At 42.8% G+C, this 25,704-nt stretch overlaps 1 protein-coding gene and 1 long non-coding RNA gene across 2 annotated transcripts in view; one reads left to right on the top strand and one right to left on the bottom strand.

Moving 5' to 3' along the window:
* The window catches only part of LOC132475106 (uncharacterized), a 444,510-nt gene that overhangs the window by 80,966 nt on the left and 337,840 nt on the right, over positions 1 to 25,704 (bottom strand). The window contains exon 48 of the mRNA XM_060076081.1: positions 5,587 to 5,871. Within this exon, the coding sequence (XP_059932064.1) occupies positions 5,587 to 5,871 (285 nt within the window). The remainder of the gene's footprint in view (positions 1 to 5,586; positions 5,872 to 25,704) is intronic.
* LOC132475127 (uncharacterized) overlaps positions 1 to 25,704 on the top strand; it is a 53,898-nt gene that overhangs the window by 5,589 nt on the left and 22,605 nt on the right. The window lies entirely within an intron of this gene.

Raw genomic sequence — 25,704 nt, 5'->3', positions numbered from 1 at the left:
GCGTGTAGTAAACCTCCAGTTTTAAAGTCAACCTAAAGCCTACATTAAGTACACTGTCAATACAATAACAAACGACTATCATGTATGGTGCACGTCAATGTTGAAACAATTGTACGGGTAATTTGGCAAAGTGAGTCGCTTCTGAAGACTTTGGGTGAAAGACAATTAATCAGAATTTCTTCATTGTTGATTTTGTATCACATTCATGAGCATATTTCAGGGTGCCTATATACACAAAACGATGGCTGTCTTTAGAGCCATCGTTTGGATTATATTCATAAACAATAAGCCAAATAGTACCCTTCTCTAATAGCATAACAACAATTAATTAATTAAACAGGAGGCATCTCAGTTTCAGAAGTATATCCCACTAGGTCAACAACAGTAAAAAGTAGGTAAAGAATTGCGTGGTCAGTGGAGCTCTAGTATGGGTTTAACGCACACAGACTGTATCCTTGAATTGCGTGGTCAGTGGAGCTCTAGTATGGGTTTGACGCACACAGACTGTATCCTTGTTATGACTATGGGTCTTTTGAATCTCTATTTTAGTGTTTTCCCTCCCTTCCAGAGGGAGGTATTGTTACAGGTGGTGACTGGAGATGGTGACATTTTAGCCTATCACGCTACCACAAATTTACAGACAGGCTAGGCCTGCAGTCAAGACAAACACATTGTCTATAAATACAAAATTTTGTCGAAGGTGGCGCTGCCTTAGTGAAAACAAATGGGCCAAAAAACGGTGTAACAGCTTAGTAAAAAAAAAGAAAACATAGGCGTACCAGAGTAACTTTTTGTGTCTGATGTTTAGGTTTTTTGTAAGCTTTACGAAACAGTCAACGATGATCGCCATAATGGATATATATATATATATATATATATATATATATATATATATATATATATATATATATATATATATATATATATATATGTATTGATTGATTGATTTAGGCCTTGTTTTCTATTAGAGTTTTTTGGTATTTCAGCTGTGTTTCTATTTGCATGCACTGTAAAAAGTCTTTCAGTGGTATTGTCCATTTGACTTTATTTTTATAAATATATTTATTCATTTTCAACGTTCCAAAATTCAGTCCGCCAAAGTCACCATCAAAATTCAATGTACGAAATTCTGTGTTAACATCCGGGGACCCAAGAAAGAGCAATCGATCCTAGATGCTCGATCGCGGTCAAACGAGTGGGCGCGTCATTGTCGTTGGATACCTGACTCTCACGCGGGAAGGCAAAACAGATTTAGCCATGTCCAACGGCAACAGCAGCAGTAATGGTACGGAGCCCCCCAAGGGACATGGAGGAAAAAAAAAATGTTGGTTGATTTGCGAGATATAGCAAACCAACTTCCGGGTCAGTATTTAACTTCCGGGTCAGAGGAAAAACTAACAACCTCAACGATGGAGCTTGGGAGATTTATCGACGTTTATTTTGAGCTTGGCCTCAAATATTCGGACATCAAATCAATACTTGCCAGTAGGCACGCCTTCCACATAAGTGAGAGACATCTGAAGAGAATTCTGCGAGATAGGGGACACTCTCGTCGCAAGGCGTACTCTGACCTGTCGGTCCTGGTGGATTTTATTAGCGACCAACTGCAGTACTCAGGACAGCTTCACGGGTACCGATGGATGTACGCTAAATGCAGGGAGCATGGACTGTGAGGAAAGAGGATGTGCGGTTGTTGTTGAAAGACCTCGATCCCAGAGGAGTGTCACAAAGGCTAGCGAGACGTCTCAGACGACGAAACTAACTACTAGTGTAGATAATAATAGATAGTGTACATAATATACAACTAGTATTACTTTTCATACCCTGACATTGTTTTGATTGTTAATGTTCCTGCAGTCTTCTTCTAAATGTCACATGATGTTGCTGTGGTCAAGACAGCTGATTTTATACAGGTTTCAGGTCATCCTACTTGAACCGGAAGGACGACCGCACCCCCTGCTGTATACAATCAGCTGTCTTGACACCACAGCAACATCATGTGACATTAAGAAGACTGCAGGAACATGTCATGGTATGAAAAGTCATACTAGTCGGATTACAAGAACAATTAAGTCAATTGTTATTGAACAAGTACAATTATTAATTCATTGTTAAGTTTTTCATCTAGCTAATGTGGCCAGGGAAAAATATGGCCTGAAAATATCAGGAAACGGCACCAAACTTGTTTGGCAATTTTTTGTTTATTCAGAGTTCCGCATACGGGATAGCAATATAGTTACAGTAATACATTTTTTTTCCAGTCTCAAGAAAAACATGAATAGCATGTGTTGTCGTTTTTTAACCCCTCTCTCAGTATTTCAAACTACAGGTTGTAAATGCACAGATAATTTCAAAATGCTTTTCTTTCGGTAACATGTCAACATTGATACTGATTGGCCATCAGAAGTTCAGAGTTCGATAGATACATCCGTTTTTTTGGTCCCATCATTTGAAATCCAATGATATTCTATCATGAAAGACTCAGAATAAGTATTCATATTTAGTTACTGAAGCCAGTTACCTTTTCTTTTTTTTTACCTTCTTTTTGTCACATGTGTAACGTAACAGCCAATCAGCGTTCAACTGTCAAACTCAGTGCAGTTCAGTCCGGGGTGAACTGCAGCATGGAGGAGAAAGTGAATGTCGCCGTTTGCGACTCCCGGAGCTCTATACATAATAAAATATTTGTATATATAATATCATATATATAGCGTTGCTATGTTTCCGGTCTTGTGTGTTCCAACGGCAACACACCAACGCGATCGGGCGAAATTTTTTGCGTTTGGTGACATTTGTCGCCCGTTCGCGTTGTCGCCGAAGTTCTGTCGCGCCACATATCATAATCTGTCGCTGGGCAAGTTTTGTCGAATTTGTCGCACCACAACAAGATAACCACCATTGCGTGTCTTTACCTTTTGTGGAAGAGGGAGAGACGTCGGAGGACCCGACGTAGTATATTCATAACATTGCAATGACCACGGAAGAGGCAGTGAATAGACAGAGATTTATTAGATAGGCCTACCTAATAAACCGTTGGAACACACAAGACCGGAAACATAGCAACTCCGGTAAACAAACCCTGCGTAGCCCAATCCCTATGAGAGCTCCCCGCGCTACGGCCATCCGGAGGCGCACAGAGCTTTTGGACGTGATATTATATATACAATTACTATATTATATACTATTATATTATATATAGAGCTCCGGGAGTCGCAAACGGCAACAATCACTTTCTCCTCCATGCTGCAGTTCACCCCGGACAGCACTGCACTGAGTTTGACAGTTGAACGCTGATTGGCTGTTACGTTACACATGTGACTCAGTGGCCACGCTGTTGAAGGCTGATTGGCTTTCATTATGCGAAATTTGCGTCAAAGTTCAAATATTTGAACTCGAGCGAATTTTGCACGGCAAAAGTGTGGCGCGACAATCAAAATTTGTCGCCCGTTTTCTCTCGCGAAAAATGTGCACGATACGCGTCTATACGTTCACTTTGTATGGGATCCTGTCGCCCCATCGCGTTTGGTGTGAACGCACAGTAATGGTTGACTCATGGACTCTATAAACGCTGTAGTACATATTCCAGGCCTATATGTGGCACTGTTTCTCCACCAAAAAACCAAGAAGACCTCGGCGGAGCATGCGCATCAAGCCTGCGCGCTGGATACAAACTAGAGAGTCGAGGAGTAGAAGGTAGTCGTAGATTGAGCAGAAAATACTTTCTAATGTACAGTTATTAACTTATTTACCACAGGGCTGTATTTAAAGCCACAAAAACAATACAACTCAAATCAAACTAAATGAAATTAGACGGAAATCTAGCGTTGCCTTGGAAGCTGGGCAATGGCGTCATGGTTTGCGTATCTGGGGTTCACACGAATCCTAACACGAAAACGCAGGGGGCCGTTTAATAAAATTAAATAACGTTTCTCGTGCGCACGAGAAAGTATCAGACGCATATCACTGCAGTGTGTGTGTGTGTGTGTGTGTGTGTGTGTGTGTGTGTGTGTGTGTGTGTGTGTGTACTTTTAATGTGAATAAGTGCACATGTAAATCTCGATTTAATTTTAATAAAGTATTTATTGTTCAGCATGATGCAGTCTAGTGATTTGGGGTTACGTCTGTGAAGTGTCCCTACAAAGCTGAGACCAAACTTACGCCCATGGAATAAAGTACCCAGCCTGTCAAGAATCGGAGGCCGCTTCATTCCAACCATATTCCGACCTATAAGGCACACTAACCATCTCGTAGTTGGAGGCAAGAGAGTATACGCGCTCCAATAGTGCGAGATAAAAATATAGCACATTAATTTTAATGATTTTAGATAGATAAAATCATTCAAATTAATGTGCTTTATTTTTATGTCAAATTATTGGATCACGTATACTCTCTTGAGCTCCGCCTCCAACTACGAGATGGTTAGTTACACCTTTCCTGCTGTCGGCTCCCAGACCGAGGAGCACAGGGGAGACGTTCCCTCCAGGGCCGATGCTCTCTCGGGGGCAACACCCTTCACTTTGACCGACAGTGGGTCTGTTTATAGGTCGGAATATGTTTGGAATGAAGCGGCCATCGATTCTTAACAGGCTGGGTACACACAACCGGACTAGTTCATTACTTCACTAAACTGACATGCACGCTATCGCTCGCTCGTCCACCTACTCGCTGACTTCTCACACACACACACACACACACACACACACACACACACACACACACACACACACACACACACACACACACACACACACACACACACACACACACACACACACACACACAGCCAGTGATATGCGCACGATATTTCCCCGTGCTCACAAGTTACTTTCTCGTGCTCACGAGAAACTTTTAATTTTTATTTATTTTCCCCGGGGTACATTTACGGGTTCCGTAATAATGTAATCATTTCGGGTACAAGAGTTTAAGTTGGGGTACCCTGTACATACATGCCGAATTCAACCAGTTAGAAACACTAGTTAGTTTGGTCGTACCATGCAATTGTTTTGTAAATAGTATTTTTAGATAAGCCAGATTGGCCTTTTTGTTGCGTTCCTCTTTGAGAGGTAGAAGAGGGCCAGGCTTTGTTTTGTTCTACTTATTTCTTTGTTTTGGCACGGCCACTATTCTTCCGGTCTCTCCCTCATATTTTGGTAACCTTGTTATGTTGATTGACACTTCTCCTCTGGACCCTTCAATGTTTTGGTTGTTGTGTTATTGTCTCCCGCATTGCCACCGCGGGGATATGACACCTTTCTTGAGGAAATACGTTACTATCATTTTGCAAATTAGCGCTCCATCATTAGTTTTCACTCAATCAGCTATTCAGCGTCACTGTTTTGGGGAATCCTCGTGCAGAGGTGGAATATGCTTTCTGTAAGGGGTGAAAGTGAGCCAACCACTATTTTTTTTTATGCATGTTCAGTCACTTAAACGTTTTATTCAGCCAAAGTCACTCACGATAATATTTCATTAGAAATAAGAAATTGCAAACAAAAAACAACTTTCATCTCAGGCTTTGAGGGCCTTTTGAACCCCCCCCCCCCCCCCCACACTATGACACCCCTGTGTGTGGGTGAAGTACGTTACCTTTCAATAACCGATGAGCCTCGACCGGAAGGTTCTTCAGGTCTTCCAGACCTCTCAGCAGGTCCTGAGCTGTGGCCTTTCCTGGTCTCTGGCGCTTCCACAGCCGCAACATGTTCCGTCTCTGCATGAATACTTTCTTTTCTTTCTTGATGTCGTCCAGATCTCTGTTCTTCAGCCCCAGGTGGAGGGCTGCCTGCTCCCACTCCTGTCCCAGCGTTTTTGCAACCTCCCGGAGCTGCTCATCAGACAGATCCTGCCCTGGGGAGCAGGTTTGAGAGTCTCTATCTGGAAAAAGGATAAACCATTTTGACGATGTACCAAAAATATAGATATAACCATTTTAGAAATGGGTGTGAGGGGTTAAGGTGGGGCTGGATCAAACCTATAAAAGGTATCCTGTCACACTAGCACCACACACACACACACACACACACACACACACACAAAGACAGAAAATGTATGTTTGGTACATGAGCTGAAATAAAATCACCCTCAAAATAGGCATGCATTAAATTCTCTTACATTTAAGTAGAACTTCAACTTGAAATCATTTTACCTTAAAGAACATAAACTGGAGAACAATGAACAGTCCACGCCAGCTCCAATAATACATCATTAATCAAATCCACTTAAAGGTGCCATGACATGCTATTTTATGGATGCTAATATAGGTATTAGTGGGCAACTAACACAGTATTCAAAGACGTTCCCGAAATTCAGCCTTGGTGCAGAGTTACAGCCACTCCGAGCCAGTCGCACATTGAGCTTCCCCCTAATGCGCTGTTTTGGGGTCTGTAGCTATAATGCAAATGAGGAGGAGCGAGGCGGGTCAAGGAGGAGGGTGGGGGTGTGGCCCTGAGCAACTTTCAGCCACGGTACCATGCGCTCTGTTTACAGTGGTATCGCAATGGAGAGGCGCACACAGCCTTGAGCCGTGTTCTGTAAATATTGTAGAACACACGGGAGTCCTTGAGCTCTATATCTAAATAATATCATAGATATCTATATCATATAATATATATTATCATGGCCAAAAGCTGTGTGAGCTGATATTATGAATCTCAATGGACCGCGTTGGGTTCTCCGACGTTCCTGGTTCTTCCACGTCCACATCAATCTGAAGTAGACTGAACCGCGTCATGGAGGAGAAAGGGATTGTTGCCGGGCAGCGCTTAGGCAGCTCCGCCTCCTGCAGCGCCGAGGCGGTGGTCCCTCGGCAGCGGGAAGCGGGGCTCAAGCGGGAGACATTCGCGGCCAACAATCCCTTTCTCCTCCATGTCGTGGTTCATGTTCTTGAGGGAGTCAAAGCCCAAGTTCCATCCCCCAATTCATTCTCAACCATGGCTGAGATAACCCCCACTACGAGTCTCGTTGTAGAAATACCAGAGACGAGAGTCCGACGTGTTATGCGCCATAACACCAAAAGCAGAACGGTTATCCAAATTACAAGGAAATGTACAAAACTTGCGTTACAGTCCTGGAGCTCTATATCTAAACAATATCATATAATACATATTATCACGGCCAAAATATGTGTGCGCCTCCAGACGATATTATGAATCACAAACGACTTTGTCGGGTTCTTCCACTTTCACATCAATCTGAGGTAGACTGAACCGCACGCTGCCTGCTGCCGGCTGCCCGCTGCCGGGCGGTGGTGCCACGCTGCAACCGGCGGAATGTCGCAGTTCATGTACTTCAGTACGGTGGCGCTGAGCATTCACCAAATAAAAAAAAGTTTCACAGCTAATGTAGCCGTTAGCACACTCAGGATCTCGTAATTACGAGATAATATCTCGTAATTACGAGATAAGGATCTCGTAATTACGAGATAATATCTCGTAATTACGAGATAGGGATCTCGTATTTACGAGAAAAGATCTCGTAATTACAAGATACGGATCTTGTAATTACGAGATACGGATCTCGTAATTATGAGATAAGGATCTCGTAATTACGAGATAAGATATCATATTTACGACATAAGGAACTCGTTTACGAGAAAAGGATCACACCTCTCATTCATAAATAACGTTGCTGGCTAGCTGCAGGCCGGCAAAGATGACGCTATCCGACGCTATCGTATTTAATCTCCTGCTCGGGTTGAGGCAATGGGAAATATTGATGTTCCTTAAAAGTGGGGGCGCATTAGGCCGACGGGTCAATATGCCGAATAGGCCTACATACGTTAGTTACGTATTGTAACTCTAGATTCTATGAGTATAGGCGCAGCCTTTTAAGGCTATCGCTATTGGGTTATCCCTAGGCGTGGGCCGTAGCACTGAAAAATGTGTAATCCCCGCCCACCAATAGAGTGCGCCGGCGGACGTTCTGCTCCCAATAAACAGCTTTTTTTCAACTATTTAAAAGAATAATGAGGCCGACCACTTAAAAGGCTGCGCCTATACTCATAGAATCTAGAGTTACAATACGTAACTAACGTTCTATGTCGTATAGGCTTCGCCTTTGAAGGCTATCGCTATTGGGTTAAAGGGCGAAGCACGATGTAGTCTATGCCCCATTGGTCCCGATCAGTACCAGAAACACAGCTACATACGCGCCAGTATCATGCGTCAGACGTAGCATAACATAAGTCATGCGTCCAACAACGAGCATGGCTGCGTGATAGCTTCACACAGCCAATGCGACAGCCGTTGTTTCGTCAGGGGGAGGCCCTGAGAATGTTCTCTTTAATGCACAAATAACGGTTGAGATTTGCGCAGAGCCTCCGTGCGCTTCTCATAACAGGCAAGCGCGCGTACAGGGCGCAAGAGATGGGCTGTTGCTTCCTCCTCCGATTGATGAGGAGGGAGAGAGAAACCATTGAGCGTTATTACTCTCGATCTGAACGAGCTAGTAATACTCTTTGGTGTAAAAGCCGGGTTCGGGCGTAATATGGCCGAACTGCCGTCTCCTTGTATTCTAAGACAAGAAGGGGCTACAGAGAGTGCAGACAGGTCGCTCACTCTCTTAGCTAACGTCAGGGCCAGCAGCAAAGCTGTCTTGATGGACACAAACTTGAGGGGCACCCGGTCAAGAGGCTCAAATGGGGATTTTACCAGTGCGCGCAGCACCAGTTTTAAATCCCATTGTGGAGTGAGAGAGCCCGGGTCTCTCTCTCCTCACACCTTTTAGGAAGCGCTTCATTAAGGGGTGACTAAAAAACGTTTTATCCCCGAAGCCTTCGTGGCATGATGAAACAGCAGCCGCGTACGTTTTAACCGTGCTAAAAGCTCGCCCTCTTTCCATCAGTGTCTACAGCTGCTCCTCTTGGACTCGGTCCAAGACTTGGGGAATCAGGGGGACGGGTGGGAAAGCGTACAGCAGTGTGTTCGGCCACGGTCTGTGAGCGAACGCATCCAGCCTGAGTGGGGGATTGTGCTTCGCGCTGAGAGAGAACCACAGCTCACACTGTGTGTTCTCCCGCGTGGCGAATAGGACGACCTCCGCCTTCCCAAACTCGCTCCAAACTCAACTATTTATTGCATTGTGTTTCACTATTATGCAAGATGTCAACAAATAATGACCCGTAGTAAGTAAAAGCCCACCATTGGCAAGTACTACAGCAATCAGAATGAGAAAATGTAGTTTTATTGATTTTTGATGAATATTTTAACTATTAATTGCATCCTGTTTCACCATTATGTAAAATATGAACAAATAATGACCCGTAGTAAGTAAAAGCCCACCATTGGCAATTACTACAGCAATCATAATGAGAAGATTTATTTCTATAGATTTTTGGTGAATATTTTAAACTATTGATTGCATCCTCATTCGCTATAATGCAAAATGTCAACAAATAATGACCCGTAGTAAATAAAAGCCCACCATTGGCAAGTACTACAGCAATCTGAATCAGAAAATGTATTTTTAATGATTTTTGGTAAATATTTTAGCTATTCATTAGGCCTACATCCTGTTTCACTATTATGGAAAATGTCAAAAAATAATGACCCGTAGTAGGTAAAAGCCCACCATTGGCAGGTACTACAGCAATCAGAATGAAAAAAAATAGTTGTATAGATTTTTGGTGAATATTTTAGCTATTAATTTCATCCTGTTTCACTATTATGCAAAATATCAACAAATAATGACCCGTAGTAAGTAAAAGCCCACCATTGGCAAGTACTACAGCAATCAGAATGAGAAAATATGTTTCAAGTGATTTGTGGTGATTTCTTTCCTGAAACAATTCCATGGTAACGTTTATGCCACCAGTCTGTGGGGTGTAATTTGTAGACGGTCCCTAAAACAGATAGCAGGCAGGACGTTGATTTAAGAGCATTTCTCGCACAGATATCGATAGGAGCAACATGTCGCTGTGATTTTTGTTGATACGGTGTCCTATGCTGTCCTCAATATACTACAGCCGCAATGAAGTGCCATTGTGTTGATTAAGCCGATTGCGGGGTAAATGAAAACCGAATATCCAGCGAATATCGAACCTGCGGCTGACTTTTACCCGCTTGCTGACTTGTTGATGTTTTGTGAGCACTCAGGCATTTCTCTATGTATCTTAAGTTTCCTACTGGAGTTATCAAAACTTTGAACTTTGTTATTGTAAGGAATATTGTGTTGCAAAAACACTTTGTGTCTTACCCTTACCGTTACCCTAACCTTAACCCCAGTAACATTTCTTCATCATAAACTACAAGTTACGCAAAATGGCATACAAACATCCAGTCCAATATGAAAGAAAAAAGCTAGCTTCATTAAGGAATCGAACCCCTTATCCCCTTATATGAGTTGTTCTCTGACCACTAACCCATCAGGTCTTAGTACATGCGATTCAAGAGTTAACCACTTGACAATCTTTAAACTTCGGTTGCCTAGAAATAGTAAAGACAGTAATGTGTGTACATTGTGCGAGTATCCGTCACTCGCGTTGTGTGTGCAGTCCAAAATGAAAGAAAAAACCTTGCATCACTAGGGAATCGAACCCCCAATCATCAGTCTTTAAACGTTGGTCGTTGGTAACTAAACACAGAGATCGCATTTTGTTTAACTGCTAACTAACAAACGGGTTTATGCGTTCACTGAACAAAGATTATGGAAATAAAAGACCACTTTTCCATCAGAAAAATCATCAGAACCGTTATTACCAACCCATAGACACTAAAAGCCAAAACCTTTCTCACATGCACACCCATCGCGAGTGACGGCTACGCGCACACATGCACACCCGTAGCGAGTGACGTAGGACGTAAAGTCCCGCCCAGGTCGAAGTGGCGTCGATTTAGAGAGTCCCCACTCAGCCTCAAGGTAACATGCTGCTTCCCTTAGCTTGCTTTTTTTTCTCTTTCCTAGTTTGTTTTATTTTATATGACCCCGATTACCCTTTCTTGGGGAAAGACGAGACTATCGTGGCGCAAATGAGCACTCCAGCATTGCTGTTTGGGGGAATCAATGTGCAGCGGTGGAATAAACCATTTGGGGCCTTCTGTAAGGGGTGCCAGTTACACGTTATATTCAGCCAAAGTTACTTACTTAAATAGTATTTACTTTTTACTATTATTTAAAGGGGACATATCATACCACCAGGTGTGAGTGTGATTAGCCATTACAAGCAGGTTTGAAAATGTGCAGCATTGTGACATCACAGGTTGGGGTGTACCACCTAGATGTGTGCTGGATAGATCAGTCTACCAGCCTACCCAGTGGACTGAAGTAAACGATGCTCATCTATCCGTCACACATCTAGGTGGACACGCCCATCTGTGATGTCACAATGATGCACATTTTTGAAAACGGCTTGTAATGGCTAATCACACTCACACCTGGTTGCATGATATGTCCCCTTTAATTTAAGAAATTGCAAACAAACAACTTTTCATCAGCTTTGAGGGCCCTCCCCCCATTGTGACACTGGGTAAGCAGTCCCATATTAATTATCTGGTGACGTGAAATGTATTTTGAAAGGAAAGTACTATGATACAGACTAGAGGGTTATGCAGGTTGACTCACTAAAACTAGGAGACTTCAACTCACCCAGCGTCCCGTCACTAGTAGGCTTTTTGAGGGGCGGAGATGAGGACAGCTCACCAGGACGGCTCCCCTGTGGGCTACTGCATGACGGCTTCCTCTTAACAGGTTTAGATCGATTCTGTTCAAGTCCTGAAAGAGAAGAAGAGAAATTGCAATTTTTTTCTACATTAAATTATTCAAAATAAAACCTGGAACAAGAACAGGCTATACAATGCTGTGGGAAACCCTGATGGCTACTTGTCCTGCCTTTTCATCTCAGGCTTTGAGGGCCCTCCCTCCGTTAGATCTATTATTTATCTGGTGTGTGTGAAATGTATTTTGATACGGAAAAACTATGATATAGAGCAGCCATTCTCAATCTGTGGTACGAGCGCCCTCTAGTGGTACGCGGAGTATGAACTATTGTTTTAAGATTTTTTTAGCAGTTGAAGCAACCGTTAGAAAAATAATTAGCATGTACCAATGATCTTAAAACTGCTGTGACGATGAGTGGGGGAAGAAAAGATGGTGCAAAATCAATGCTATCCTGGCTCCAAACAGGGATATATATATATAAGGAGGAGAAATGAAGTCAATGTGTCAGGCAGCACACGACAAGATGAAGGTGCAAACAGTGAAGGTTTTAGTGACCCTAGCGCTAGTGCTTATAGTGTATCGAGCAGTGCTAGTGATGCTTCAGCACCGGCTAGCAAACGACACAAAACTGTAAGGAAATACGACTCGACTTACATTAATCTAGGATTTGTGTGTGAGTGGGGCTGAGGATGAACCAAGACCACAGTGCGTTGTGTGCGGACTCGTTCTCAGCAATGAATCTATGAAGCCATCCCATCTCAGATGGCATCTTTCCACTAATCATCCATCACTGAAAGATAAGCCAGTTGACTTTTTTCTCAGAAAACGCGATGAGCTAAAGCAGTCCAAGACAACAATTCGGCAAAGCACTACACCCGTAGCCAAAGCTCAAGAAGCTTCCTATCGTGCCAGCCTTCGTATAGCAAAAGCTGGTAAGCCGCATCCGATTGGAGAAGAACTATGTTTACCTTTGGCCAAAGAGATAACGAGCATTATGTGTGGGGAGAAAGCTGCGAAACAATTGAGCTTAGTGCTGCTCTCTAATGACACAGTGTCACGTAGGATACAAGCAATGGCAAATAACGTTAAACACATTCTGATTGAACGCATTAAATGCAGTCCTTACTTTTCCATACAACTTGATGAGACCACAGATGTTGGGGATTTGGCCAATTTGCTTGTATACGTTAGATACGAATATCAAAGCGCAACTCATGAGGACTTTCTGTTCTGTCAGTCACTTCAGACAAGAACTACAGCGGAACACATCTTTAAGCTCGTGAATGCCTTTTTCCAAGAGACTGGGCTAGACTGGAAAAAGTGCGTTGGAGTCTGCACAGACGGCGCAAGGGCCATGACAGGTCGCCACAGCGGAGTGGTAGCCCGAATCCGCAAGGTGGCACCTGATGTACAATGGACTCACTGCGGCATCCATCGCAAAGCTCTTGCAGTGAAGAAAATGCCCGTAGAATTGAAGGCTGTCTTAGACACATCTGTAAAAATGGTCAATTTCATCAAAGCCAGACCGATGCAAGCTCGCCTATTCCATGTTCTCTGTGATGAGATGGGCAGTGAGCATGTTCAACTTCTGTTGCATACAGAAGTAAGATGGCTCTCAAGAGGGAAGGTGCTGTCCAGGCTTTTCGAATTGCACAGAGAGGTCCAAGTGTTCTTACGGGACAAAAACTTCCCTGCATCAGCTGTTTTTGACGACACTGTGTGGCTCAGTCAGCTCGCCTACTTGTCAGACATTTTTTCCCGTATGAATGAGCTGAATTTGGGACTGCAGGGACTCTCTACCAGTGCCTTTGATGTCCAGGACAAAATCAGTGCAATGCTGAAAAAACTGGAACTATTCGAAATAAAAACAAGGACTGGTGATGTGTCAGCGTTCCCTAATCTGGACACTTTTCTCTCTGACAATGACCTCAGGCTCGCTAATCAAGTCAGGGACAACATTGCTGAGCACCTGAACTCTCTCCGACAACAGTTCGCTGAATATTTCCCTGCGATTGCGCAGGGTAATACCTGGATGCGAGATCCGTTTCTCATTAAGGCTTCTGACGTCCTGGAGCAGAACTTATCGGCTCTTGAGCAGGAACTTTTAATTGAACTGTCCTGTGACGAGACGTTGAAGTCTGCCTTCAGAGGCCAGACATTGCTGGACTTTTGGATTCAGCGACGCTGCGAATATCCTGCGCTTTCAGAAAAGGCTGTGCGCTTTCTCCTTCCATTTGCAACCAGGTATTTGTGCGAGAAAGGCTTCTCTTCCCTCGCCGTCATTAAGACAAAATATAGAAGCAGGTTGGATGCTGAACCAAGTCTGAGGCTAAAGCTAACCTCAATCGACCCAGACATCACAGAACTCTGTTCACAGAGCCACGCACACCCCTCTCACTAGCATGATAGGCCCAGAGTCGCCATTACCAATTTCTTTTTTATTCTTAATTTTCAATGTGTGCCATTCTCCTTCAAACCTCAAAATAGTTCATATTCTGACCTTATGGCACTTACTGCAGTAGTTTAAATACTGAATACGTTGTTTTTCTATAATACACTTGTTCTTATTCATGATAGTTTGATTAGTGTTTTCATGATTTCTCTCTTTGCTGTGCATGATTAATGCTTTAATTGCTTACAACAGGATTGTTTGACTGCAGTATTTAAATATTCATGTTCAATTCGTTGAATGTTTTGATGCAGTACAATTTACATCACATGATTGGTTGACTGCAGTTGTTAAAATTAATATTCAGTGCTGTGAATGTTTTAATGCAGACAGTTGGTTGCTTCAGTCAAGTAAAGTTATGTGAATAATAAATCGTATTATTAATATTAATGCCTTCTGTGTAAACTCTATGTAGTTATAGGCCTACGCACTTTATTTTAATTCCGGTGGTACTTTGAGAGCCAAATCATTTCTAAGGTGGTACTCATGGTAAAAAGTTTGAGAACCACTGATATAGGGGGTTACGTTACTTATGACTCCTAAAACTAGGAGAATTCAACTCACCCAGCGTCCCGTCACTAGCAGGCTTTTTGAGGGGCGGAGACCAGGACAGCTCACCAGGACGGCTCTCCTGTCCGCTACTGTGTGACAGCTTCTTCTTAACAGGTTTAGAACGATTCTGTACAAATCCTGAAAGACAAATCAAGAGAAATTGCAAATTTTTTCTATATTCAATTATTCAAAATAACACGTGGAACAAGAACAGGCTGTACAATGCTTGTATTTTGATACGGAAAAACTATGATATGGAGGGTTACGTTACTTATTACTCCTAAACCAAGGTGACTTAAACTTACCCAGCTCGCTATCGCCTTCATGAACTTCGAGGGGCAGCAACGGGGACATCACAGCAGGCCTTTCCTGTCCGCTACTGAATGACGGATCCCCACCAAACCCTGAAAGAAAAATCAAGAGAATATGAAGATGGCATTAATTTAAAGAAAATTGACTAAAAAAATACTGAAATAAATACAAACACTTCTTAAGTTTACTTCTGGTAAACCAAATTGTTTCAGTGTTTGATCAAAGTGCCACGAATAACCAAGCTGAGTTCACACCATGACCTTAGTTCCTCCTGATATTAACACATTTAACAATCATAGTTTTGCAAGATGACAATTGTATGAAGGTAAATAATTCCTTGGAAAATAATGTAACTCGCCTATCCTTGGTCCAGGCTGCCTATTCGTCAGATAATCAACCATCAGGCTACTTGCTCTCTCCCCTTTCTCCAACACCGTATCAATAAGACAACGTGCTTTGTCTTCTCTGTTTGTCTTCCCCTCTACAGTCTTCTTCTCCTCGTCGTTCAACACATTCATCGCCCTCAGGAAACGCAGGAGATTGATGACGTCGTGGTCCGACAACATGCCGAATAATTTAGAGCCAATCCTTCCGAGTTCTGAAAGACAAGTCAAGAGAAATGGAAAATGGCATTACAACTATTCTCAAATTACCACTTGCAGCTGTAGCGTTGGTTGAAGATGCCAAATAAAACTAATTTCTGAACTTTACCTATGAGCTTCTGTGTGTTCACCTTAATTTACAGATTACATTAAGTACACATAATGGACAATATTTTAGATTTTGTGTGACATTATACAATTGGCTGTCTGGTGCAGACATCATAATATTTTATGTTCTTTTGTAAGACAAGGAATCAGAATGTATTGTTAGTGTAGATTCATCTTAATACCAGCTGTTCTTAGATTTGACAGTTTTAAAGAGAGAGTAGAAAAGAGCAGAAGAGAGCAAGGTTATGAAACTAATCAACTAAGAACCGCCCTCTCCCTCTTTGCTCCCTCGCTCCCTGCATTTATAATAATAATAATAATAATATTAATAATAATAATAATAACAACAACTAGGACTGCAAGCAGCCCCCGAGGTATTCACAGCCCGCCCACCGCCGACCCCAGCGACGCCTTCTCAAGCGTTTCACGTCATGATCCTAGACGCAACTATGCCTCTGACAGGGGCGGGTCTTTCTTTGCTCACAAAATCAAACAACACACACACACACACACACACACACACACACACACACACACACACACACACACACACTTAAAATATGCAGTTTATATGAGATTCATGGCCCCTGCAGGTAAAGTGGTGCATTACGCTTAACAGCCATTACTTTGAATGACACTGAAACTTGAGCAAATTAGTTATTGACCTGAAACTTTACACACATGTTAAGGGAAATTTAAAAACATGTTAAACTCACTGATCTGAGCAGAAGTTTGGGTCGGATCCAGGGTTGAGCATAGTTCAGGGTGTTTCTCCGTCAGATAATCAACCGTCAGCCTACTTGCTGTCCCTCCTTTCCCCATCACCGTATCAATGAGACAACGTGCTTCGTCTTCTCTGGTCGTCTTCCCCTCTACAGTCTTCTTCTCCTCGTCATTCAACACATTTAACTTCCTAAGGTAATGCAGGAGATCGATGAAATCGTTGTATGACAACATGTCGACGAATTTAGAGCGAATCCTTTCAAGTTCTGAAAGACAAATCAAGAGAAAAGGCAAATTAAATTATTAAAAATTTAAAAATCCTCAGCAAAATAATCTCTGCATTGATAATTTCCGGGATAATTTTATCAATTCTTTAAAATATACCATAAAAATCACAACTCGCCTGTGAAACACACAAACACATACACACACACACACGCAGTTTATATGTGATTCTGGGCCCCTACAGGAGAAGTGGTGCAATATGCTTAACAGCACTTACTTTGATTGACGCCGAAAGTTTATCAAAATAGTTGCTGAAAAAACTTTACACACATGTTAAAGGGGACATATTATGAAAACAGCACTATTCCTGGGATTTGGGGTGTTGTTGTGGGTAGATGGTGCTCCCACACGCATACAGACTTTGTAATAAGTCTGTACATGATTTTTTGAGTGAGACACACATTTCTGGAAGCAGCCCGCCTCCAGCTACCAAACAAGCGAGTCAGTTTTGGCGCCCCCTCCTACGTAGGAAGGGGGCACATTTGCATATTATCTCCCACTTGCCCACTCCCCTCCATTAAGAGCAGCGGACGAGCAGCTCCGACGGGGGGAACTCGGCGCTAGCCCTGCAGCTAAGCTCCGGGAGTAAGATCCCTTTCTCTGGCGACGAGCTCACCCCGCCGGAGCTGCCGCCGAAGGGAAGTCGGGAGGAGGAGACATATGGAGTAGAAAGGGATTGTACTCCCAGAGCTGAGCTGCCGGACTGCCGCCGAGCTACCCCAGCCGGAGCTGCTCGTCCGCCGGAGCTGCTAGTCCGCTTGAGCTGCCACCTAGCTTCGGCACCAGTTCAGCTCCCGGAGTACACCGCCGGAGCTGCCGGACTGCGGCCGGACGGCTTCGACGGCGGCCGGCAGCTCCTGCGCGGGGAGCTAGGAGGCAGTCCAGCAGCTCAGCTCCCGGAGTACAATCCTTTTCTTCTCCATGTCGCGGTTCATGGACTTCAGAGAGTCAATGCCAAAGTTCCTTCCCCCCAATTCTTCTCAACCATGGCCGAGATATCCCCCACTACGTGTCTTTACTTGTGGAAGTACCAGAGACGTCAGACACAGTCGTTATTATTCATAATATCATCCGAGGCGCACATAGCTTTTGGCCCTGATATTAGATAGATTATATAAATACCTGTATATAATATTATTATTACGTGATATTATATATATATAGAGCTCCAGGAGTCAGCAAACGGCAACAATCCCTTCTCCTCCATGCTGTGGTTCAGTCTGACAGCTCATTGGTCAATGGGAAGCAGCTCATTTGCATCCACGCTACAGACACCAGAAACAGCGCATTCTGAAGGGATGCAGAGGGGAATAGCAGTAGACGATATTTTTTCCCAAAAGCTATTTCCAGCAAACAGCTTCAAAAACATGTTTTCTGGAACTCAAATACTATGTTTACTTGTTGGGAAAACAACATAATATGTCTCCTTTAAGGGAACTTTATAAACATGTTGAACTCACTGATCTGAGCAGAAGTTGGGGTCAGACCCAGGGTCCAGCATAGTTCAGGGTGCCTCGCTGTCAGATAATCAACCATCAGGCTACTTGCTCTCTCCCCTTTCCCCATCATTGTATAAATGAGACAACGTGCTCTGTCTTCTTTGGTCGTCTTCCCCACTAAAGACTTCTTCTCCTGGTCATTCAACACCCCAATCTCCCTAAGGTAAGTCAGGAGATTGAGGACATCGTGGTCCGACAACATGTTGACAAATTTAGAGCAAATCCTTCCAAGTTCTGAAATACAAATCAAGAGAATAGGAAAATTAAACAAATGTATATCAAATTATATCTGCATTGACAATTTCTGGGATAATAATTTATAATTTCTTCAAAATATACACTCAAAATCACAACTCGCCTGTGAAACACACACACACACACTCAGTTTATATGTGATTCTGGGTACCTACAGGTGAATACTTGCATTACGCTTAACATCAATTACTTTGATTGACACCAACATTTCAGCAAATTAGTTGCTGAAAAACGTAACACACATGTGAAGGGAACTTTATGAACATGTTAAACTCACTGATCAGAGCAGAAGTTGGGGTCAGACCCAGGGTCGGCCATAGTTCAGGGGGCTTCTCAGTCAGATAATCAACCATCACGCTACTTGCTCTCTCCCCTTTCTTCATCACCGTATCAATGAGACAACGTGCTTTGCCTTCACTTGTTATCCACCCCTCTACAGTCTTCTTCTCCTCGTCCTTCAACACATTCATCTCCCTAAGGTAACCCAGAAGATTAATGACATCTTGGTCCAATAACAGTTCGACTAATTTAGAGCGAATCCTTCCAAGTTCTGAAAGACAAATCAAGAGAAAAACAAAACGTTACAACTTTTCTTAGATTACCACTTGTGGTGGTAGTGTTGGTTCAAGATGCCACAAAAAACGAATTTCCCAACTTTACCTAAGCTTCTGTGTTCATCTTCATTCACAGCCTACATTAAAGGTCACATGACATGCTATTTTATGGATGCTTTCACATAGGTATTAGTGGGCCACTAACACAGTATTCAAATACGTTCCCGAAATTCAGCCGTGGTGCAGAGTTACAGCCACTCCGAGCCAGTCGCACATTGAGCTTCCCCCAAATGCGCTGTTTTGGTGTCTGTAGCTTTAATGCAAATGAGGAGGAGCGAGGCGGCTCAAGGAGGAGGGTGGGGGTGTGGCCCTGAGCAGCTTGCGGCCACGGTACCACGGTACATCCACTGTAAACCTCTGTTTACAGTGGATGTATCGCCATGGCGAGGCGCACACAGCCTTTAGCCGTGTTCTGAAAATATTCTAGAACACATGGGAGTCCTGGAGCTCTAAATGTAAATAATATCATATTATGCATAGATATCTACCGTATTTTCCGGACTATAAGTCGCGGTTTTTTTGTAGTTTGGCTTGCCCTGCGACTTATATTTCGAAGCGACTTGTATGCCAAAATTGTGCATACATAATCTTCGGCCGCAAGATGGCATCGTCATTCATTAGGCCTACAACTGAACGCTGCAAGCCTACTGCACCACCGAATAAATTATATTCTCGTCGTCATCGTCCTCAATGTTCTCCGGTTCAACCAAAGCTACCCCAGCCTTAGCTGCAATGTTGTGCAACATAGCTGTCACACATATCACAGCGCATGACTTGGCCAGCGAAAACTGGAGCCCTCCGCGCTCAGGTTTAGGACCGCGGCGCATACGCGTCCGGTGGAATCCCGGTGTCACTGAATTTGGTATACTCTCAGAACTACGAGTGGGACCGACACACCTATATTGCTATTGCAATTTTATTCAGTCTCTCCAGACTAAACGTTCTTGTTTAAATGTTTAAAAATAAATGCGACTTATACACCGATGCGACGTATATATGTTTTTTTCCTCGTCATGGAGCATTTTTTGACTGATGCGACTAATACTCGGGAGCGACGTTTAGTCCGGAAAATACGGTATATCATATAATATTAGAGCTGTCAGTTAAACGCGTTATTAACGGCGTTAACAAAAACCAAATTTAACGGCGTTAAAAAAATTATCGCGCGATTAACGTAATTATTTTTTCTTTGGCTCAAAACAAAGAAGCAGTAGCCTGACTGCTATGTTCAAATGACATTTGTTCAAAGCAGTCGTTTAATTGCACTATAGGCTCTTTTTTTGTATCGTCCTGTTTTGATCAGTATATGCCAATGTTGTTATCAATAAAAAATCATTTGCACAAGGCAAGCCGATGCACTTCACCATGTTGATAAGAGAATTAAAATGAGAAGAATTATGGGACAAAAAAATCAAGGGATATTTAGCACAGAAAAAGAATTTGCAATTAATCGCGATTAATCGTAAGTTAACTATGACATTAATGCGATTAATCACGATTAAATATTTTAATCGCTTGACAGCTCTATATAATATATATTATCACGGCCAAAAGCTGTGTGAGCCGATATTATGAATCTCAAACGCCCGCTGGGTTCTCCGAGGTTCCAGGTTCTTCCACGTCCACATCAATCTGAAGTAAACTGAACCGCGACATGGAGGAGAAAGGGATTGTTGCCGAGCAGCGCTTAGGCACCTCCGCCTCCTGCAGCGCAGAGGCGGTGGTCCCTCGGAGGCGGGGCTCAAGCGGGAGACATTCGCCGCCAACAATCCCTTTCTCCTCCATGTCGTGGTTCATGTTCTTGAGGGAGTCAAAGCCCAAGTTCCTTTCCCCCAATTCATTCTCAACCATGGCTGAGATAACCCCCACTACGAGTCTCGTTGTAGAAATACAAGAGACGTCAAAGAACCGACAGCAAAGACTTGCGTTACAGTGTGTGTAATTACTAGGGCTGTAACGATACACAAACTCACGATTCGGTTTGTATCACGATTTTTGACCCACGGTTCGATACATCCCACGATTCTTTTAAATTTAAAAAGCATTTTATTTAAACAACACTTATATACCAATTAACTTAATGTAACATTTAATAACAAATAATTTGGAACACTGAACAGATTTGAACAGAAAGAATAATATTAAAGTATAGCTAAATTAATAAAGAAATAACCAAAGATTGCAGTTGGAGGATGCTTTTTGCTGGTAGGCAAAAACCCTCAACTGTTTGGTTGGTTTAGTCAAATATCCTTATTAGCGCTTCTTATTAGGCTATATAGCTTAAATAATGACATAATCAGGCCGTATAGAATGCAACATGTTTAATAGCCTAACTTTCAATAGATGGGGAAAAACATGAAAGTCTAACATGAACGTCGCAATAACGAGGCATAGTGTTACGAGTAGCATATGTGTGTGCGCGAGAATGGCAGTGTGCGTATGCGTGTGTGAGTGAAGTCAGCGAGTGAGTGGACGAGCGAGGAGAGCGAGCGGCAGCGCGTGTGTCTAGTGAAGAAGCGAACGAGTCCGGTAGAATAAAGTACCCATCCTGTCAATAATCGGTGGCCACTTCATTCCGACCTATAAGCAGACAAACTGCCAGTCAAATCACACAAAACAATAGAGACAGGATCACACAGGCAATTTTTTTCGCGCTTGTCCCACTCTGGATAAATGTCGTTCATATCGCATATGAGGACTTCGACGGCTGTGGAGAAATGCAATCCTCCGTAGCCACGGAGAGCTGTCATCACAGAGAGGGCATCTCGTCGCATACTTACGGCATTGATAGGAGGGGGCGCTGTCAGCAGACTATTATTTAGACAAATTATTAGCAAATTTCAATCGAACAATTTGACCGGAGAGTTAGAAAGGGCATATCGCGCTTCTGCCTTCTCACACTGCGAGACAGGTTTGTGGCTTTGAATGTCGCGATTTCGGTTTCGATACGCGTATCGTTACAGCCCTAGTAATTACACACACACACATGGGCGCTCGCACGGCCGTGTCTCATTGGCGGGCCAATTCTCTGGGCGGGAGAGGCAGGGGAGGAGCTTAGATCCTTTATGACGACATATGGGACCACATTCCAAATCAGGGCGCTTGAGCCTCCGTTTTCTTCAGAGGCGAGCAGAACACCTAGTGCTCGTTTTACACCAAACGCAAGTTTTAGCCACTGGGGGACCATAGGCAGGCTAGGGGAACTCATATTTATGTTAGAAAACTTATATACATAAAGTGAGATTTTCATGCCATGGGACCTTTAAGTACACATAAATAGTGTCCATTAAGATTTTGGGTGACATTATAAAATTGGCTGTCTGTCTGGTGCAGATATCGTAATATTTTATGTTATTTTATAAGACAATGAATCAGAATGTATTGTTAGTGTAGATTTATCTTAATACCAGCTGTTATTAGATTTGACAGTTCTAAAGAGAGAGTAGAAAGAGCAGAAGGGAGCAAGGTTATGAAACGAACAACTGGGAACCGCCCTCTCCCTCTTTGCTCCCTCGCTCCCTGCATTTATAGTAATAATAATAATAATAACAACAACAACAACTAGGACTGTCTGCAAGCAGCCCTCGAGGTATTCACAGCCCATCCAACGCCGTCCCCAGCGACCGCCTTCTCTAGCGATTCGCTAGACACGTCATAATCCTAGACCAGGGGCGGATGGTGTATAGGGGCGATTTGGGCGACGCACTACCAACTGGGAGAAAGAGGATTTTTTTCTTACAAATTCTATCACAGCAAAAGTAATTCTCAGTGTTCTAGACATATTATCTGTCATTGTCCAATCAGAATTGTCAGATTCAAGTGGCGTTTCAAATGGTCCCGCCTCTCAGGGCGAATTCATTGACGTGGAAAATCGCCTGTCATGTTAAAACTTTTTTTTTCGGAAAATGAGCCGTCAATGCATCTTCAATGGGGATTTGGGACTCGCCCTAACGTGCTTGCGTCATACGTAACTGGGCAAAGAGCGCGAAGGGATATCTTCGACCAAGTCACTTGCTAATTTCAACATGGCTGCTGATGTGTGCAATTCCGTTGCGTCTTTGAAAGAAGTTCCATTTAGTCGACGATCCAATTCAGATAAATTGGCATCAAAACAATCAGGAACTCCAAGACCAAAATTAATAAAAAAGCGGTCGCACGTCGACATTCTGTACCAGAGGCTCCAGAAGAAGGACATTGATGCAGCAGTGTTCATCAAAAGTGCCCTCGAGAGCTTGACAAGCAGTGTGCAGACCATTAGGTAAGATAACATTTATATTATTTAATCCTTCTCAAAGCAAAGCTTTGTTATGAGAACATATGCATGAAAGGAGACTGTATTTGTGTTCTTTTTTATAATACATGTTCTTTTTTATAATATATTGCCAGTGGTGTAATCTAGCTTGCCTTACTCTGTGCTGGACATCCTGGTTAGGCGAGGCACAATGGATAGCTTAAAAAACAGTGTTTAACACTAACATTATGCATCCCTGCCCATTTTAAGTGGGTATACTCATCATGCCTTCAGTGTGTCTTGAACAACCACACATAAAAGGTTGCCCATATTATATTGATATTTTATCGTATTTGTCTAAATACATACTTGACTGTAGATAGATTTATGAGTGAAGTTACCAACACAATAGATAAAAAACAGTGTCTAACACTAACATTATGCATCCCTGCCCATTTTAAGTGGGTATACTCATCAGGCCTTCAGTGTGTCTTGAACAACCACACATAAAAGGTTGCCCATATTATATTGATATTTTATCGTATTTGTCTAAATACATACTTGACTGTAGATAGATTTATGAGTGAAGTTACCAACACAATAGATAAAAAACAGTGTCTAACACTAACATTATGCATCCCTGCCCATTTTAAGTGGGTATACTCATCAGGCCTTCAGTGTGTCTTGAACAACCACACATAAAAGGTTGCCCATATTATATTGATATTTTATCGTATTTGTCTAAATGCATACTTGACTGTAGATCAATTTATGAGTGAAGTTACCAACACAATAGATAAAAAACTGTGTTTAACACTAACATTATGCATTCCTGCCCATTTTCAGTGGGTATGCTGACATATTTTTACTGGATAAAGTGTGAACATGTGCATCACTTGGACTACAGTACTGTACACAGCCTATGTAACGGACCTATTGCGTATCCACCTGTATTGCGCCCCGGAACCTTTTGTTTACGTTTCACCCGGTACCCTTTTAGAGGCGCACAGCAGCATTCACGGCGATACGTGTCTCGCGCGTAGTCGCATCGAAAACGTACGTTTAATATGTCTTAAAGCCTGTACTTTGGTTACATAAATGTTGGGTTCATATTGAAACATTTTGTGTGTAAGTTTTATAGTTCGTCTTACACCGGTCGCATTTCTATGCCGTTTTATGTCCGTGAATAGTGTATGTAGCAAGCTAACGGCTGACCCATGAATGTCCGGTGAATGCAACTTCCCGCTCAATTTACCCTCTTCTTGCACCTTTGGCAAGCGGAGCGAGGTATGTTGGTTTATTGTATGCCTTTAGTGTGATTATGCCGTATTTTGGTGTCTTTATGTAAGTGAAGCAAATAATGCACACGTTTAAGTTTTCTTTGTTGTGCTGAAATATGTTTTCTGTCATTCTTTTATTTCCTGTATTGGAATAATATTTGTGTAAAAGTGCAACCATTTTGTGTTACTTTTTCTAGTTTCACGGTGCTATATCAACAAAAGAATTCTACAATAAAAGGTTGCACCCGTCAGAGACTCTCCGGTTATTTCGATGTCAAGGGCTGCTACAGCCTAACAAACACATTATTGGTTTGTTTGCATTCAGAGACTTTGAACAGCTGCAAGAGCCATCAGGAACCGACAGACCAAGGACGGCTTTGACAGAAGAGGCGAAGCAGAGGCTGGTCTGCGACACCATCCTGGCTCACACCAGAGCAAGGTTCTCTTTCACTGGCCAACTTGTGAGTGCTAGCTTAGTACACGGAAATATGTTTGAAAGGTACTGTCATTCATTTCCTGCTGATGCTCTGAATGCCACTGTGAAGGCATATCCCACGCTGAACAAGGCAAAGCTCAAGACGGAACTGTCTCTGATCTATGAGTATCCTGAATCATATGCAGCTTCAGAGTGCATATTGTATGTAGTTCTCTCCACCCTATGGTGGCATCATGCCTTCAGTGTCTTGAACAACCACACATTAAAGGTTGCCCATATTACATTGATATTTTATCGTATTTGTCTAAATGCATACTTGACTGTAGATAGATTTATGAGTGAAGTTACCAACACAATAGATTATCCGTGACACACTCACCCCTTTTAGAATCTCTCTCTCTCTCTCTCTCTCTCTCTCTCTCTCTCTCTCTCTCTCTCTCTCTCTCTCTCTCTCTCTCTCTCTCTCTCTCACACACACACAATATGCAGGAAACGTGACTCGATACAGACGGACTACTGAACGCAGCCAGAATAGACTTGTATCACAATAATAGGCCTATGGATATTAATTATACATTGTATTTTAAATGCACCTATATAGGCTACAACAAACACCATGTACAGTGTTGTGGAATTGGATAAGTCAAAATAAAGTTGAGTTTTAACTTGAACTCCTGATATCACAGTGAGGAGATAAACATGAATTTCA

This window comes from Gadus macrocephalus, chromosome 16, assembly GCF_031168955.1.
Source record: "Gadus macrocephalus chromosome 16, ASM3116895v1".
Taxonomy (NCBI): domain Eukaryota; kingdom Metazoa; phylum Chordata; class Actinopteri; order Gadiformes; family Gadidae; genus Gadus; species Gadus macrocephalus.
Note: the sequence above shows the minus strand (reverse complement) of the source record. Positions and strands in the feature narration are given on the sequence as shown.